Source organism: Puma concolor, chromosome B3, assembly GCF_028749965.1.
Source record: "Puma concolor isolate L17-30 chromosome B3, mPumCon1.1.hap2, whole genome shotgun sequence".
Taxonomy (NCBI): domain Eukaryota; kingdom Metazoa; phylum Chordata; class Mammalia; order Carnivora; family Felidae; genus Puma; species Puma concolor.
The window spans coordinates 29,362,946-29,380,834 of record NC_141672.1 but is presented as its reverse complement, the minus strand read 5'-3'; the positions used below and the strand labels follow the sequence as shown (position 1 = coordinate 29,380,834).

Here is a 17,889-nt window from a genome sequence, read left to right as displayed (position 1 = left end):
ATGATCTCATGGTCCATGAGTTCGAGCCATGCATGGGGCTCTGTGCTGTCAATGCAGAGCCTGGAGCCTGCTTCAGATTCTGTGTCTCCCCCTCTCTCTGCCCCTCCCCCTCTCATGCTCTGTCTCTCTCTGTCAGAAATAAACATTAAAAAAAATTTAAAAAACAAACCTGGTTTTTTCATAGCTGTCTTTATCACACCCAATAAAATTAACGATTTATTGATATCCTCAAACAGTAAGTCTATATTCCTTTTTTTTCTCAAAATGTCTTTTAATGGTTGGTTGGTTTGAATTAGGATTCAGACAAGCCCCATTCATTGCATTTGGTTAATAATTCTCTTAATTCTCTTTATCTCTAATAGTCTCCCCCTCTTCCCCCCTGTCTTTTTTTTCCAGAATGGCTGTTTAAGGAATTGGGTTATTTGTCCTATACAATTTCCTACATTCTGGTTTTGACTGATTGACTCCTTTTGCTGTTTAATATATTTCTCTATCCAGAGATTTTCTAAAAACTAGTAGTTAGGAGCTTAGATTCATGTTTTTTTCCCCCTTCCTTGGCAAGAATATTTTATAGGTGGTACTCTTGCTGTTACAGTTCATAGGAGACATATGGTATTCAGTTGTCCTCTTACTAAGCTTAATGATTGACCAATGGGTTACATAAAAATTTTGGTAAACATTACTGATCATGGCCTAGATCAGTTTTTTTTTTTTTTTAAGGCTTGCAAAATGGTGATATCCTAATTCCCTTTTTCTTTCTGCTTTTATGAACTGTGATCCTTCTGTCAGAGAAAAGCTTTCATCAACTACTGGATCGCTCTGCAATAGTTCAGAAAAATTATTTCTTTTTTACCTACTAGAAATTGTCATTCTGACAAGCCAGTCCCCAACACTCAGCCTTTTCCTTTTTTATATTTGAAACCTTGGAGCTTTTCTCTCCTGTATTGCTAAATACCTTTTTCAATGAATCATTCCAAGTTTCCTCAAATAAATACCAGATGTATAAAAACTTAGTCAAGGGGAGCCTGGGTGACTCAATTGGTTGAGCGTCTGACTCTTGATTTCGGCTCAGGTCACGATCCCAGGGTTGTGGGATCAAGCCCCATATTGGGCTCACGTTGCGCTCAAGTTGGGCTCCACGCTGAGTGTGGAGCCTGCTTAAGATTCTCTCTCTTTTCCCCAGTCCCCTCTCCCCCACTCGGGCACTCTCTCGCTCGCTCTTTCTGAAATAACAACAACAAAATGAACAGAAAACCTTAGTCAACAGGGTGCTATATACCTAATATGTGCAAGGCCCTCTGCTGGGTACTAGTTATACAATAGTAAACAAAGTACAATTGTTGCCTTTTATAACTGTGCAAATGGTGCCCCTGGAGTTGTACTGTACAGAGAGCATGGGAAGGGTGACAGATCAATAAACTGGCAATTTTTATATGGTGTAGTAAGTGCTAGCCTTGGGGGAAGTCAGGGAATGAATTCTAGGTTTGAGACCTGAGGAATGAATAGCAGTTATCTTGATGGATAAGTGGGAGGGATTGGAAGAAGATAACAGGCATAAGGGTAGCAAGCAGTGTGTACAAGGGTAGAAGGTGAGAGGGAACAGGGCATACAACTATGGAATCAAAAGGGTTGAGTAGGATGGGATGTGGAATGGAGAGATGGGCTGGAATGAAAAGTGAAAGCAGGAAAGTTATGCTAGTTTCTCTCTTGAAGGGCCTTAAAGGACATGATTTTATCCCAGGGGCAATGGGGGGCCACTGCATGGTTTTAAGGCAGGTATGACATGGTCAGATTTGTGTATGCAAAAAGTCCAGCAACAGCACATTTTTTCCCCTTGGGCCTAGGCACATGGGTCTTGGAATTGGCTTCATTGTGTCCTTGTCTAGGTGATGCTCACTCATAGTCTCAGGCAGACCCAGTAACACAGATCACCTATAAAAAAAAACAAAAAACTTGGCCTTCCCTCCAGGAGGACACTGAGGGTCTGCAGGCCCTAAATACCCAGTTTCATGGTGGAAACCCCAAACTCTTAATAGGAAAATATTAACACAAAGGGGAAAGTGCTGCCCTTAGTGAGGCTGAAAGTCCTAGATTATCACTTTTCCCTCACAGGTCCTCGGGTCCTGTGTATTTACGAACACACCCTCTGTCTGAGCCTCACTTCTTTTGTTTCCTTCACTGTTACCTCGATTATTTCTCCTCTTACCACAGGCATTTCCACTGCTCTTCCTCTCCTTTTCCTTATCGAGACAGGCTTATCACGTCATCTGATACCTTCATTTTTAAAAGCTACAAGGCCCTCAAGCCTCCAGGTTTAGTTCTCTTCCTCATCCAAGGTCCTGGTACTAACTGACCTTCCTCCAGTGAGTGAGGAATGTTGGGTCCTTAGAGATTCTCAGATAAAAGGCTATTTGCAGTCCTTAAAACAACAATGCTTATTTCAAATTTTTGGAGATAATCACACGCTGTAGATCAGACCTGTAAGAATCTACTTGTGCACTTCTACTTGGACCCCTGTAAATAGGCTCTAAAAGTAAAAACGTAACAAGAATATCAGAATAACCAAAGCAATTATCAGAAATTATCACGGGAGGGGTGCCTGGCTGGCTCAGTTGGTAGAGCATGTCACTCTTGATGTCGGGGTGGTGAGTTCAAGCCCCGTGTTGGGCATGGAGATTACTTAAAAATAATTAAGTAATTTTTTAGCACTACTTAAAATTTTAAGCACTACTTAAAAAAAAAACAACTCTTCTTAAAACATAAAAGAAATTATGGGAAATATATCAAAACTACATCTTATTCAAATGGTTCAGATTGAACAATTTTTATTTGCCCTCGGTGTTACCCAGCCTTCTGCAAATCAGATAGAGGACTTATTGTGCAGGCCCAATTGGGACCCCAGGGCTTTGGGACCTCTGCTGACTAAAAGGCATCCCAAGGGGGTTCTATAGCCACACTGAGCTCATATTCTCGAATGCAGGAACCAGTATAAATGCCACCCAGCCTTCAATAAATCAGAATGTCTTCCAAAAAAGAAAGAAACAAATTACAAATTCTTTAAGATTTCTCATCAAGTGTCATTGCTAATTTGAGTGCCAATATCTGGATCTTGACCTGGATTTAAAAGACACCATTCTTACATCCTAACAATACAGCATCAAATGAAATTTGTGGTTTAAGTTTTTACATTTTTCTTTAAATTTTGTTTAAATTTCTTTAAATTCCGTATTATTAAATTCTACTGTATAAATTACCTTTACCCAAATTGAGATCACCAAGTAAATCTATCCCCAGCTCAAGAATTTGTCTGGTTATATTTTTACTAAGCCATTTTTATTCTGAATTTCACTGTGTTATTCCCATCTCATTTTCATAACAAAATGGAACTCCGTTTCATCAATTGTACAGAACAACACTTTCAACAGAAAGCCTTGAGTGTAGGGTAGAAAGTCTGTTTTGGCTGCCACCCTCTTGGAGTCTCAGGCTTTCTCCCTTCATCATAGGGAAGGCATTCTTTTGGAACCTGGGAATCCCTGGATTCCTTACGAGTGGGAACTCATATAGAACTCACTGGGGTAGCCTCCCATTCCTCTTACTTCTGCTTGAGCTTTCAGCCTGTACTTGGACTAATGCTGCCTGACAGGAGATTTGGGATTCCACCATTTCCGATATATCTGTTAAGTTCGGCATGCCTCAATCACTGACTAGTGAGTACATGACTACGCAAACAATAGTTTGGCTTAGGACTCGGGATACCTTATTGTCATAGTGAAAATGCCAGCATCATGGGCCAAAATGCTGTCCCAAGGCCAGGATATGAAAGAGATCTATCAGTCTACGTATGTCTCTTGCTTTGGAACTAGATACCCTTGACTTACCCCTGTAGTACATTCCCCACTCCCACTTAAACCTTTTCCTTAGTATGAATTACTTTTCCTATTATTCAGTGGTAGCCTATTCCAGATTTGGTTTTAATCTTTTACAGTTACTAAACCAAGGAGATTTAACTGAAAGACGGACATGAGCATGGGTGTCAACTCCTGGAAGAGCAGCCCTGTCTGATCCCAGAGTGCACACAGTGGGAACAGGATGCTTACGGCTCACGATCTGCCAGAACCAAAATGAATCTGTGAAAGACAGGACCCCGCTTTGGCCTCTGTTCATCTTTCCTGACATAGAAGATGAATGTAGGAGAGCTTCTCTTCAAACTACATCTGATCCAGACAAGGAAGAAAGCAGTGAATGTGGGCTGGGTAACTGTACCTACCTCTCTTCCCACTATAAAATTTTGGGATGGACTTCTCCCAAAAGTGAATTTGATTATGTGTTGGCTGAAATTTCTTCAGTATGACTGTTGAGAAGGGGTTTTCCTTTGAAGAATTTTCATCCCAGACTCAGCTGTCTTTTCACATGGATAAACTAAGCCCTGCCACCAACCATAAAACTTCACCAAGAAGCTGAGCTTTCAAGATGCCTTGTTGCTTTGGAGAAGGGAGTGATGTCAATTCTGTTGTGGCATACTCCCTTTAGCAACCTGAGTAAGAGACTCTCTGCCACTGGGCTGCAAAAAAATAAATTACTTGAATCCCTACTTGGCCCAGGCTGAGGTACTATCTTGTCACATCCACCTCTACGTGGCCACTTTGCTTTCTTTGTTTATGGAATATACGATAGCATGTTAAAAGGGTTTTTTGGGGTTTTTTTTGTTTGTTTTTTTTTTAAAGTTAACTATCACATGATTCAGAGCTTCAGTTGTTTTCCCTTTAAATAAACAAGACAGCCCAGTAAGTTCTTTGGCTCCTTGTTTTGGACAAAATTTGTTTTCTCAGAGAGGAGATTAAGAAAATAGTTCCGTCTTTCTCTTTAAGACAGGGCACCGATTTACCCTTTGGATTCCATACAGGTAAAACTGAGCCCAGGAGTCTTGGGGAACATGACATAAGCATCTTCATGTCTAATTAGCAAACCTAGATAGTAGTTGTTGTAGTATCGCTCCGTCTTCACCAGAAAGGACCATGTCTGAGTCTGGAAAAATAGCAATAATATACTTTTGAATTTTCCAGAATGTTAAAACATGAGAAATTGGGGGCTTCTGGTAAGAATAGGCACTATTGCTATCATCCACAGCTACTGATAGAGAATAATTATCACTGGTGAGAAGAAAAGTATTTAAAAGACCGCTTACTAGTAGAAAATCATGGCTGTCAGAGAATTTTCACATTTATTGAAAATGAACCTCAGGCTTACACACATACCATGCACACAGTGGCATATTTTAAGCAGATAACAGGAAAAATTAACTGCTGTTTTAAATTCAGTAGTTATAGTTCTTAAGTTGTTAATGACAAACATAATCACCCTTTGTTATGTAGATTGAGTTCATGTCAATATCTTGTATTCTTAAAATGCCAATTTTTATTTTCTGTAGTCCTTACTTTTATACTAGAGCAGTGGTTCTTAACTGGGAACATTTTTGCCTGCCCACTGCCCCACATATGGCAATATCTAGGGACATTTTTGTCATAACTGGAGAGGGCATTACTGGCATCCAGTGAGTAGAAGCCAGGGATGCTGCTAACGTCCTACAATGTACAGGACAGCTCCTTCTCCCAACACCCAACACCGACACACTCATCTGGCCCTAAATCAATAGTACTGAGGCTAAGAAACCATGTACTAGAAGTTGCAGACTTGTCTTCCTGCAAGTGTTTTTGTTTTCCCACACAATATTTCTAAGTAATGTTTTAATTGGTTGCCAACAGGACATTCCTGGCTTCTGTTTGAAAACTCAGTTGCTGATCTGGCAATTCTGGGCCTGGGTTCTAGCTATTAATAGTGGACCTTATACCCAGCCCATGTGATCCATTTGTTTCCTAACTGGCCCCTGTAGGCATTTGGGTGTGTGCTCCTTTTTTAAGTAGGAAGCCCAAGAAGCAAGAATGCTTAACTCTGCTCTGAATCCTCCACCCTGAGGCTTTTCACTTTGATCTGCTTAAACCATTCCCTGTTTGTTACCTGCTACTTTTTTTCTTGCTACTTTTCTTATCCTCATTCTCCAAGACTAGCCATTGGCTCAAAAGCCAAGTTTTGCCTGCCTTGACTCAACCCCAAGTTAGTTACTTAATATTGAAAAGCAGTAATTTTAAGTGTTACTGATTAAGCAAGTGATTTGAAATTATCTAGCAATTCATGAGACAGCTCCTCCAGTTCTTTTTTGGGGCTTGTAGGCTGTTGTAGAGATTCTTCTAAATCCTGCTGTGGATTTCTGGTGCCGAGTTTTGTAGTTTCATGGGTGCTACAGAATAAATTAAAGCATTATGAAATAAAATGTTTGTAATTAAAGCATTTTGTAAGGCTTAAGGATGGTTTCAACATTTTCATTATTTTATATGGGGTGTAAAGGGAAATTTAAATTTCTAGGGGGAGAACTGGGATAGGAATTAGGGGAGGAGCCATTAGGATTTAAGAAACAAAGTTGAGAATAATGGCAATAACTATGCTTTTCTTCTCCCTTTTGATACCAGTGGAGGGGTGGTGCTAATGAGTTACTTTTTAAAGAGTGCTAGATTTCAACAAGCCACGGTGATCATGCTGGGGGGGGAAGAGACAGGCTTTGCTTGTTTAGGATATTATACCTTTTATTATACCTTTTATTTTGCATCTTTAAAGGTTTTTACTTTCAATTACCCAAACAAAATAAAAAGTGTTAGAAAAGCAGTTTTATCATTTTATAGTAAGTAAAAATATATATGTTTGTCCCTCAAAAGTGAAGTAAAAATATTCTTGACTGATGGCCCTAGAACTAGAATTGGAAAAATGATCTGTTTCAAATCGAAGGAACCTAAACCTAATATACAATGGTTATATTTTATTAACAATAACAACTGCACTTATTCTCCCAATTTAAATATATTATCTGGAGATCTCTGGCTTAGTATTCTATAAATACAGGATTGTGATCTCAAAATATGTGTGGCTGTTCTAAAGGTCCCTCCCAGTGGCATTACTAGGGATCGTAATCTGAGAGCCACAGGGTGACAGGAGCACGTGAGATTATTACCTGGGACATTCAGGGACTTCTGACTGCTCCTTCCATTGTACAGCCCTGGTGCCCTCACCCTTGTTCCTCACAAAGTCTTCATCCAGCCCAGCCTGCTTCAGGGTGTCTCGATACCGTTGTTCTGCTTCTTTCCTAGCAAGGTCCTGAGGAATGGAAACAAATCTGCTGTAGCTGTCTTGTGAATTACAAGGTAATTCTAAATCACTTGCTTAATCCACATGCCTAAAATTGTCCCCATTAGTGCTAGGCACAGATTTACATGAAAATTACTTAGAGCCTGTTTTCAAGCCTTAAAGAGCATTGGAACTACCTGAAGATCTTGTTATAATGTAGATTCTCATTTGGTAGGTCTTAGATAAGGTTCGAAACTCTGTGTCTAACACTCCCAGGAGATGCCAACTGTGAATTTGGGAGCCACACCTTTGAGAAGCAAGGATTTAGATTTTTGGACCACCAAGTAAGACTCAGATGAAAAAAGTGGACTAAAAATGTTTTAAGATTTAAAAGCAACCACGAGCACCTGGGTAGCTCAGTCAGTTAAGTGTCTGACTCTTGATTTTAGCTCCGGTCATGATCTTACAATATGTGAGCTCAAGCCCTGTGTAGGGCTCTCTGCCGGCAGTGCAAAGCCTGCTTGGAATTCTCTTTCTCTCCACCTCTCTCTGCCCCTCCCCCGTGCTTTCTCAAAATAAACTTAAAAAAAAATAAATAAATAAAAGCAATCAAGCCATCATCAGGAACACTAATATATAACAAATAGAAAATAAGCTGCACTAGTAACACTCTTAACAGGATAGATGGTCTGTATGTGGACCAGAAAAAGGTTATTTCTTTGTTTTAATTTAAATGTTTAGTAGCAAAATCACATAGAGCACTTTGTATTTTTCCTAGAGTGGTGAAAGATCTGTTGAGATCTGAGAGTGAGCTTTGCTGGAAAGAATTAACATAAAGAGGAGAGATCATTATGAGAGATTTTGAACAATGCAAGTTGCTAAGTAAATCCAGTCCAGACAGTCCAGCATGTGTGCAAGTGTGTGTGTGTGGTATGTATGGGGGTGGGGAGGGGTGGACTCAGGAAATGCCTAGATAACACACTGGCTGTAAGATGGAGATAATGTCCAGCAGTTGGAACCAGGTTACTAGGGAACTCCAACTTTTGTCTGAAACTAGAGAGAAGAGGGATCGACAGCCTGATACAGCCCAAAACTTCCAGGAATAGTGGCCTTTCTAAGGCTGTTCAGATAGCTCCAGAGCTCCCTTAAGGAGATCTCAACTGGATCCAACTTCCCTAAAAGTCTAGAGAACATCTTAAAATGATTCTTTCATCCTGAAAGCCACTTAATCTGAAAAGGGCTTGCTGGGGTGCTTGTGAGCATCCCAACCTCTGGGGACCTATAAATGTGCCACAGCTCTAGAGGCTGGGGATGCCCAGGGCACCAGCACTGCAGGGGAAGGGATGATGTTAGTAAATTAAAGATATTCTCACTAACACAGCCAGACTGTTACTGTGTATGTGGCATCTAGCCCTCAGTCTAGTGAAAGCTAGACTGTAGCGAACACTCCCAGAAGTGAAACACTTCACAGATGCCTCTGGAGTCTAGTCTTGGGTGAAATCAGTCCAAGCAACATTCACCATTGCACTACTTCTTTGCGTGGAAATTGGTAACAGGCTCAATTTTGAATCTTTCTGATCCTCAAGGAAATGTTTAATACCCAGATATTAAACTTTTCCATCATTTCTTTTTTTTAAATGTTTACTTTTGAGAGAGAGAGAGAGAAAGATAGAGCATGAGTGATGGAGGGGCAGAGAGAGAGGGAGACACAGAATCCAAAGCAGGCTCCGGGCTGTGAGCTGTCAGCACCCAGCCTGACATGGGGCTCAAACTCAAGAACCATGAGATCATGCCCTGAGCCGAACTCAGAGGCTTAATTGACTGAGCCACCCAGGTGCCCCTCTGTTCCATCATTCCTAAAAGCACTTTCATCCAAGACTGAGAGAGAAGAATGATGGCTTAGTTTTACCTTGGTAACTTGTTCAAAGAGATAGGGCCTTGTTTGTATTCTCTTCTTCATTTCTTCCAATTCTTTCTTATACTCTTTTGCCCTTTTACGGTCATTGTTCCTGGAATTAACAAGATTTTTAGAATGAATTCTTTTTCCAACCCTTCATTCCAGTTAAGCAGAGTAATTCCCAAAGACATTGTAAATTCCTAACTGCCTAGCAAAACTAAATCCTTGACTGTGTGCGATTATAGGAGCCTACTTTCAAGGGCAATGATCTGTTGGATCCCAAGACAGATACCCTTTGGCACATGGAAGACACTGACCGATTCTCTTTCAGCTTTGCTTTGAACACTTCCTCCAGGCTTTTATGAGGATCCATGGCTTTTGCACGCAAGGTCACAGATTTAGACATCGCTTGACACTTCTTTTTGTGCATCTCCAACCACTGAGTACTCTCATCTGTTTTGTCCTTTTTTTCAAGTGAACTTCTGAAGAAAGGAGGCAAAAAACACACAGATGACCAACTTGAGTATATTAAAAGCACTCTTAGTAACCTCTGGAAAGTGAAATGGTGTTTTCTATGAGTGGGGTAATTTACCACACTGGCGCTTCAGAAAGAATAGGATTCTGAGATTGGCAAATGAAGCCTTCCCAGCACTATGGACACGGTGATTTTCTGCCCCAGGGGAAGTTCAATAATTGAACTGAAATACAATATCCTTACACTAAGGCTTCTGGCCTGTCTGGAAACAATACTAATAGTTGCCATTTGCTGAGCTACTCTACTCTGAACCAAGAGCAGAAAAGAATCAAGTGCTTTATATCAATTATCTTTTGTAATCTCCAGAACTGCCCCATGAGGTAAGAACTGTAAGCCCCTCTTTTTATAGGTGAGGAGAGCGAGCCTCGGAGAGGATAAGCCACTCACTCAAAGCTACCCAGCATGCCAGTGGAAAAGCCAGGATTAGAACCAGTATGTCTGACTCCCAAGCCTTTGCCCCTGACCACTGCACTGTAAACAGTGGGCTAGAAGGTGCCTGGTTTCGTGGTCCTTTGGGACCACAGAGAACTGGAAATAGGCCTCTTTCCATGCACAGTTTGGGGTTAACTTATAGCAAGCACTTAGTCTGCGTAAGTATCATTTGACAAGGTACTAGAGAGGGAAAACAACTGGGCGCCTGGGTGGCTCAGTCTCACGTTCCAGCCCCGCATCAGGCTCTCTGCTGTTAGTACAGATCTCGCTTTGGATCCTCTGTCTCCCTTTCTCTCTGCTCCTCCCCCACTCATGCTTTCTCTCAAAAATAAACATTTTTTAAAAAAAGAAAAAAAAACACCAAGATTCTTGCTTGAAGGCATGAAAGTTTAGTCTGCTATTATATCAAACTCCCCACTGCTGGGAAGCAAATATGGATATCCCCTCGGGGGGCCAGCCTCTGGCCCATAAGGCCTACCTTATTGGGACCTCAGGACACCGATGCATTTAGCCTTGATTTAGTAGCTCTGACTATGACATTTGAGGAAAAAGGGAGTATCTCTTGGATTCTAAATATATTTCTAAAATCCCTGTTGTGGAGCCTAAAGAGCCAAGTTGGTTAGCCCCACAGGAAAGCACTAAGATGCTCGTCCTCTCCCAGCGCTAAACTGCTTGTTACACCACAACCTTTCGTGCTGACCTCAGCTCAGAGGTCTAGTGGAGGAACTCTTGCTGGGGTGCTGGCTCGTCGAGAACAACACCATGACAGAGGCCAGTTAAAGAATGAAAAAGTAAGGAGGCTCCTGCTTCCCGACTCTGCTAGTTCGGTTGAACTAGCAGAATCTCAGAGAATCTCAAATCTGTGCAGTGGATGCCTTCTCTTTGTGACAGGGTCAGCCACCTGCCAACAGGTTTCTCTGAATTCCTATTCCTAATGGCTTCCTCTCTTCACTTATGTTGTTCTCTCTGGAACTTTCTTTCTTTCCAGCCTTTGGCTAATTCCTCATTCTTCAGACATCTATTAAAGAGAACCCTGCCCCAGGCTGCCCAGAGCCTCCCAGGTCCCCTGTATATCCCTGTCATTGCACTACTCACAAAGTAGTAGTTCTTTGATTTTCTATATTTCATACTAGCTATTAAACTATGGGCTCCATAAGGTATCTCCAGCCTTAACATTGTGACTGGCACAGAGTAAGTCCCCCATGAATGATGGCCAGATGTTCTCCATCACTACATGTGGAGAGTTACCTGTATTCCTGTCCTGATCAGAGAAATCCCTTCCACCCATTTAGGTCTCTGTAGTAACAGGAGAGGAGGCCCAGCAGCAGGATGGTTTCTAGCATTTGGGCCAGAATCCGAGCACTGACCACTGAACTTGGTCCTGGGCCAAGATCTCGAGCCTGACCACTCACCTGACTGCAGACTCCCTCCTCCTGGTGGCATCTGTGATGTGCACAGGGAGGGTGTTGGCAGAGAGAGAAGCAAGGCCACTCAGAGAACGACTCCTTGGCAGGGGTGTGGCTGGTGACTGTGGAGAGTCCTAGAAGAAACGAAGGCTGGTATTGGTGGGACAGCAACGTGTGATTAGTTTCTATCGTAAGGAGGATTCAATTTCAGTGAAGGACTAGTCAGACCAGGAATCTTTTTTTTTTCCCTGGGATTAAGGAAAGAGTAATGAGTTCCCAAGTTTATTACCAGGCCAAGAGTTGGATATCGATCCAACAGCTGAGCCAGTGTTTTTAAAAAAACAAAAATGTCATGAGAAGTGCCGTATGTTGAGACCTGGCCCATTCCTGTATTTTGGGTCTCAGGCCAGGACCCTCCCGTAACTGCCCAGGGCTCTCACCCTCCTCTCTCCAGAGGTGGTGGTGTCACAGGGCCGCTGAGCGCGACGCAGGCTGCCGGTTCTCAGCAAGAAGGGCTTGTTGTGAGTCACCTCTCTGGTGTCCCTTCCCTTGGCAGCTCTTCTCTGGAAGGCCTTGTAAAGGCCCTCGTAGTCAGGGACGGCAGGATTCACACGAGGCTGGAATCCAAAGTCAGTCTGCAGAAACCCAAGCTTTTCCTTCTGGGTTCGGGTAGCTGTTCGAGGCTGGGGGTCAGCCCGGCTGCTGGAGGACATGATGGGGGAGGAGGCCATCTGGAGCATGTCTAGGGCTCGCATCTGGATGCGAATTTTCCTGAAGAGCTCCGCTTCTGTGGAGAAAAGGTCAGGGTGGTGATGGGTGACAGGGGACCCTGCCTCACACCTAAAGGTTTGGGGAAGGTTCCCTCTAAAGCTCCAGTGCAGTATTGTGCTGGAGCCGATTGCCAGCTTTGCAGGATTTTGTGAACCAGTTGACATCATATGGGAAGCTCCACCTTGGCCAGAATAGGTGTATTTTTACCAGGGAAAGTGGCAAACACTACAAATCAGCTTGCTTCTTCTTTTCTGGAGAGAGCTCATTCCTAAATGTTGACCAGGACACCCTGCCATGTGCCAGCAGGCTGCAGAGGCAGCCACCATTTACATTTACTGAGCGCGCTCTGCGGTTCCTCCTTCAGAGGCCAAGCCAGAGGGGTGAGCCGGTCTCCTTGGCTCAGGAAGGGCCCCGCCATCCACCCAGAGGCCCAGGTTATTGCCCAAATCATTCCTGCCTGCCTTCTCTCATCAGTCCCCCGTCCTGCAGTCTCCTCCTCTTTATTTTTTTTTTAATTTTTTTTTTTTAACGTTTATTTTTGAGACAGAGAGAGACAGAACATGAATGGGGGAGGGGCAGAGAGAGAGGGAGACACAGAATTGGAAGCAGGCTCCAGGCTCTGAGCTATCAGCCCAGAGCCCGACGCGGGGCTCGAACTCACGGACTGTGAGATCGTGACCTGAGCTGAAGTCAGACGCTTAACTGACTGAGCCACCCAGGTGCCCCAGTCTCCTCCTCTTTAACCATGTTCCGGTCTGGCCTCTCTTTACCATCCCTGCTGCTAATTTCAGTCTCTCCGCTGAACTGGTGACATAGTGTCCTATAGATCAGCATCCCTCCGGTCCTGTCCCTCCCCCTTAATCATCTCCACAGCATCAGAGTGATCTTTCCGAGCTGCAGATCTGATCCTGAGCCACCCTGTTTGAAACCCTTCAGTTGGCTCCCCAGTGCCCTTGGGATAAAGTCCAAATTTCCTCCCCCTCCCCCAGGTCTGGCCCATGCCCGCCTCTCCCTCCCTGCTCCCTCTTCTCTACCCTCCATCCTCCTCCCATCCCTTGAATGTGTTCAGCCTCCTCTAACCTCCACGCTGCTCTCTCTGATGCACTCTTCCTCCGTCTTCCCTGAATTAAACACACTGCTCATCCTTCAGGGTCAGCCTCAGTGCTCACTTTCCCTGGGGACCTTCCCTATCTGTCCCCACCGCCTCACCATGTCCTAAGTTAGGTCCCTCTGTTATGTGCTCTATATGACCCTGGAGGCTCCCACCTCTAATCCTTGCAAATGACTCATCACATTTGTAATTTTTTGCCTGTTATCTGTCTTCCTTCCTCCCTTGTCCACAAACTCCATGTCTGTTTATTGAACACAGAGGAGTGCCTGGGGCTTGACACATTACTAAATGAGTAAAGCCTGAGTCCTTTCATCGAACCACATTTCTTGAAATGTGCAGGTCACCAGGATGGGGGGGTGGGGGCAGGCGGTAGGAGCTTCCCTCAGGGGCAGCTGGTGGTAGCACCGGCCCAAGCTGGTCCCTGGATGCCTCCCTGGTTCTCTGTTCTTGTACCTGTGCTGCTGCAGACGCCTTCACACCCACTCTCTGAGAGAGAGGTCATCAGGGCAAACTTGGAGAAGGCTGCATGACCTCTCACTCTCCACTCTTTACAGGGCTCCCCCATGATACAGACGGACCCAACCGGCAGGGAGCGTGGCCTTGAGGCCCGTCCGCCCGAACAATGAACTTATCCCCAAGCCAGGCTGACCCCCCGAGCCTAAGTCTCCACGGCACGTCTTGGTACTCCCCAGGTAGGAGGCAGCAGGGTGGGAAGGATGTCTTTACCTTGGAGTTTGTCCCCGAGGGCTGGCTCCAGAATGGACTTGGGGATCCTTCTGGTGGCATTCTGCTTGGGGACGTTGGCCTTAGCTGTGGCAGCCAACTCCCTCTGTTTAGCAGCTTCTTTTCTCTGCTCCTCCTTCACGAGGAAGCTGAAGGGCTTCAGGGAAGAGAGGAGCCGTTCCTTCCTCTTCTGGATCCCTGCCTGCCTGCGGGCCTCACTGCGCTCCACGATCTCCTGGTAGAGGGGCAGGTAGATGTGTGCTGGCACAGGCTGTGCCCGGAACTGCCGCTGGCACTCGGCCTCCTCCTGGGCCTGCCTCTGGGCCTGCGTCCTCTCCTGCTCAAAGGAAGCAGGTGAGGCCAGCCACTGCGCCTTCTTCCGGGCCTCACGCAGTGTCATGCGGAACGGCCGTGGGACGGTGATGGTTGATGCCCAGGAGCTGATGCTTCTGTGCTGGGAGGGAGGCCTGGAGCCTGAAGGTGGCTGGGGCTGAACCTTGGGAGTGTCGGAGGGAAGGCTGCTCAGGGAGCTGCAGCACCATGGGGAGCTGCACCTGGGGGGAGAAAGCAGCTGTGCGGAGGCCAGGCCAGGCTGGAGGCCCTTTCCTCCTCCTGCTCCTTCCCACACCTCCCTCCCAGAAGACGGCAGCTAGATCCTGAGCCTAACACAGCCCTGCAGGCGTCTGGGCCTGTGCCTCGCTCCTTCCTTCAGGCCATCTAGCAGCCCTAGTTGGAAGTCCTTCCTCAGAATTGATTCAAGATTTGCCACTTTGCATTCTAATATTTTCCTTTAAAGATTTAATTTTTTAATGTTTAAAAAATGTTTATGTATTTTGAGAGAGAGAAGAGTGTGAGTGGGGGAGGGGCACAGAGAGAGGGTGAGAGAGAATCCCAAGCAGGCTCCGCACTGTCAGGCCAGAGCCTGACTCCGGGTTCAGTCTCACGAACCGTGAGATCACGACCTGAGCCGAAATCAAGAGCTGACTGTTTAACCGACTGAGCCACCCAGGTGCCCCTTAAAGATTTTCTTTTTAAGTAATCTCTACACCCAATGTGGGGCTCGAACTCACAACCCTAAGATCAAGAGTCTCACGTTCCACCGGTTGCCCTGCATTCCATTATCTTCATATGGGAGAGAGAACAGTGCAATGGTGCAGAGCAAGGCTTTGGAGTCAGACCCAGGTTCAAATCTTGCTTCAAACAATTACCAGCTGTGTGACCTTTGGCAGGGTTTGCTTGGAACCTCAATTTCTTCATCTGGAGAATGGCAAAAATAATAGCTACTTACAGGGTTAGTGGGAGGAGAAAATAAGATACGGTGTAGGCGCATATAACAGGGTTGGGCCAAGGTAAACGTACCTTGTTGCCATTCTCAGGGAGGTAGTGACAAAGGCATCCCTTTAATCAATTCGAGTGCTTCCAATGACTAAGGGTTATCCAAAGTGATTTAGGACTGCTGGGTAGGAATCAGAACGTGTTTGGCTCCGAAGGCCTGATTCTGAGCTGGAGCCTCGGTAAGGGACAACTTTACTGAGGAAGAGGATGAGGCCCAGAGTCATGAAGCAGCTGTTGAACTGCAGGGCCTTCCTTACCTCGGAGACACAGGGTACTGGGCCTCGGGCTTCCCCCTGCCTTTGTCTTGGAAGAAACTCTCCAGGTCCTCATCGTCTTCAGAGAAGTCCTCGCCACTGTCTGGGTTGTTCTCATAAAGGGATTCCAACAGGCACCACCTGCCTTTCGGCTTTAGTACCTGTAGGGTCTCATAAAAGCTCCCAGTGGAGTCCGAAGAATTAGAAACCGTCTCCTCCTCCGGGCTGAGGAAGTCATCGAGTGTGCCAGCCCTGGGCAAAACCAGCCCATCCCCAGACAGCTCTTCTTCCGTCTCTGTGTCTGGGGAGGATTTGGGGGGAAATCTCTAAAACGAAACAGAAAAGACTGTGGGTCAACTATAATTTCAAATTTTCTCAAAGCCTAACTGTTAATTTCACTTTGAATAGGTCTCTGTATATTAGCGACTGGGAAGGAACGAAGAAGAATCAGATGTATTCCTTGCTTTAAAGACATTTCACAAATTGGTATGTGGGCATATGCTTGGTTGAAGGGCAGGAAAGGGAAGCAGACCGCTAACGTTGGTTCCCTACTTCATGTGCAGTGAGCATTTGCAGAGTACTTACTCTGTATCATGCATTCTGCCCCCGGCACTCCAGGAATCCTACCCATGACCTTGGCCACACTCTGGGCCTTGCCCTATTTGGGTTTCACCTACTTTTTTCCAGTCTTCTTTTTCCTGCTTCCTTTGTCTACACCTCTGTTTTCCTAATAGTCTACCTAATATCCCACCTGTTACTAGGAATGAGTAATCAACAGGACAGATAATGTGGTCTAGCTGAAAGAACAATGTCGTAGAAAGTGGAAACCCAACTGGGTTTAAGTACTCCATTCACTTAGAAAATAGTTTTTGGGTGTCTTATGTGCACGGAGCATTAGGCCGAGAACGAGTCAAGCACATGAAGCTTACATTCTAATGAGAGGGAGAGAGACAAGTATATGATAATAAATTCTCAGTCCTGGGCTGATCTTTACTTTCTCGCTGTGGAGGAGTTTTGGACTGACATCTGATTGATGAGAGGGAGCCAGCCTTGCTAAGATCTGGGGTAAGAGGGTTCTGAGTTCTAAGGAACAGCAAATGCAAAAGCAGGGACCTGAGGCAGGAACAAACTTGACTCTTGGAGAGTTAGAAAGAGGGCCAGTGTGACTGGAGGTCAGTGGTATTCTCGAGATACCCTTAGAGAGGCTGGTGTGGGGCCAGGATTGGACTGTATACAATGACTAGTTGCATCTAGGAAATCAGTGAGGCGTAGGCTGCTGCAGGCCTCCAGGTGATATTGGTGATGGTTTTCCTGGGTTCTCCAAGGTCCAGCTCTAATAGTGAAAAGAACACTAGATTCTGAGTCAAAGGTGTGTATGTGCTCCAGCCCTTGCTCTGCTACTGAGGAGCATGTGATCTGAGGGAAAAATTTTTAAAACGACTTTATTGAGACACCGTACAGTTCACACAACTCACTTACTGAAAGAGTACAACTCAGTTTTAGTACAGTCAGAGTTGTGCAACCGTCACAATTTTAGAGCATTTTAATCACCCCTCCCCCCCAAAGAAAGCCCATACCATTTAGCAGTCATTCCCTATTTTCCCTAGTCCTTTCGACCCTTCCTTCCCAGCCTGCCCTAAGCAACCACCAATCTACTTTCTGTATGGATTCTTCTGTGCCTCAGTTTTCTTTTCTACCAAATGGAGACAACAATAGTACTATTAGTCTTAGGGTAGTTGACAGGATAAGCGAAAACCGAGGGCCACTGCTGTGGGTCTATGAAGGGCCTAACATAACGCTCAACCCGTTAGAGAGTCCCTTGCGGGTCCCCAAACGCTGCTGATTTTAATCCCACACCTCTCCGCGACACGCCCCTGACGTCTGTCTCCAAGGCAATGACAGTTTCCTCTCTTTAGAGACTCCGTTCCGGGCGCAGACCGAATTCCTCTCCTTCTCTTTCTCTCTCACCTGCCGGCTCCACTGAGCGCCGCCGGAGGCTCCCGCAGGCCTCCCGACGGTCATCTTCTCCGCGGGGCAGAAAAAGAAGCGGCGGTGACAGCGGCGTGCTACGCTTTGGCTGCGGTGGCTGCACTAGCTACGCGATCAGGTCTCTGATTGGCTCCCAGGCGGATGCCTGAACCAGTCCCGCTTCCCAGGGAGCCTCTAATTCTTCCCGCCCAAGTTGGCAAGGATCGTTTTCTGATTGGCCTACTCTTTGCGCATTCTATATCCGGTTCTAAAGCCGCAACTGA

The 17,889-nt window shown here is 45.3% G+C and overlaps 2 protein-coding genes across 5 annotated transcripts in view; one reads left to right on the top strand and one right to left on the bottom strand.

Annotated features, from left to right (window-relative positions):
- Nucleotides 1-4,788, top strand: part of ZNF410 (zinc finger protein 410) — a 49,586-nt gene extending 44,798 nt beyond the window's left edge. For all 4 annotated transcript variants that reach the window (XM_025919450.2, XM_086709294.1, XM_025919449.2 and 1 more), the window contains one exon: nucleotides 3,986-4,788. In XM_025919450.2, the coding sequence (XP_025775235.1) occupies nucleotides 3,986-4,024 (39 nt within the window). In that variant the 3' untranslated portion in view covers nucleotides 4,025-4,788. The remainder of the gene's footprint in view (nucleotides 1-3,985) is intronic.
- Nucleotides 4,789-5,202: 414 nt separating this feature from the next.
- Nucleotides 5,203-17,780, bottom strand: FAM161B (FAM161 centrosomal protein B). The gene is made up of 9 exons (XM_025919952.2): nucleotides 17,606-17,780; nucleotides 15,641-15,963; nucleotides 14,052-14,602; nucleotides 11,884-12,230; nucleotides 11,450-11,577; nucleotides 9,388-9,552; nucleotides 9,083-9,182; nucleotides 7,061-7,203; nucleotides 5,203-6,295 (listed from the first exon to the last, which is right to left on the bottom strand). Exons 1-9 carry the CDS (start codon nucleotides 17,657-17,659, stop codon nucleotides 6,157-6,159), a joined length of 1,950 nt encoding a protein of 649 aa, XP_025775737.1. The 5' UTR covers nucleotides 17,660-17,780; the 3' UTR covers nucleotides 5,203-6,156.
- Nucleotides 17,781-17,889: the final 109 nt, after the last annotated feature.

Excerpts from the sequence above, each read along its gene's own strand:
- FAM161B (XM_025919952.2), bottom strand. The coding sequence starts at position 17,659 with ATGACCGTCGGGAGGCCTGCGGGAGCCTCCGGCGGCGCTCAGTGGAGC. Across the intron at positions 15,964-17,605 it reads GCGCTCAGTGGAGCCGGCAG|AGATTTCCCCCCAAATCCTC; the intron begins GTGAGAGAGAAA and ends GTTTCGTTTTAG. Across the intron at positions 11,578-11,883 it reads CCACCTCTGGAGAGAGGAGG|GACTCTCCACAGTCACCAGC; the intron begins GTGAGAGCCCTG and ends CGTTTCTTCTAG.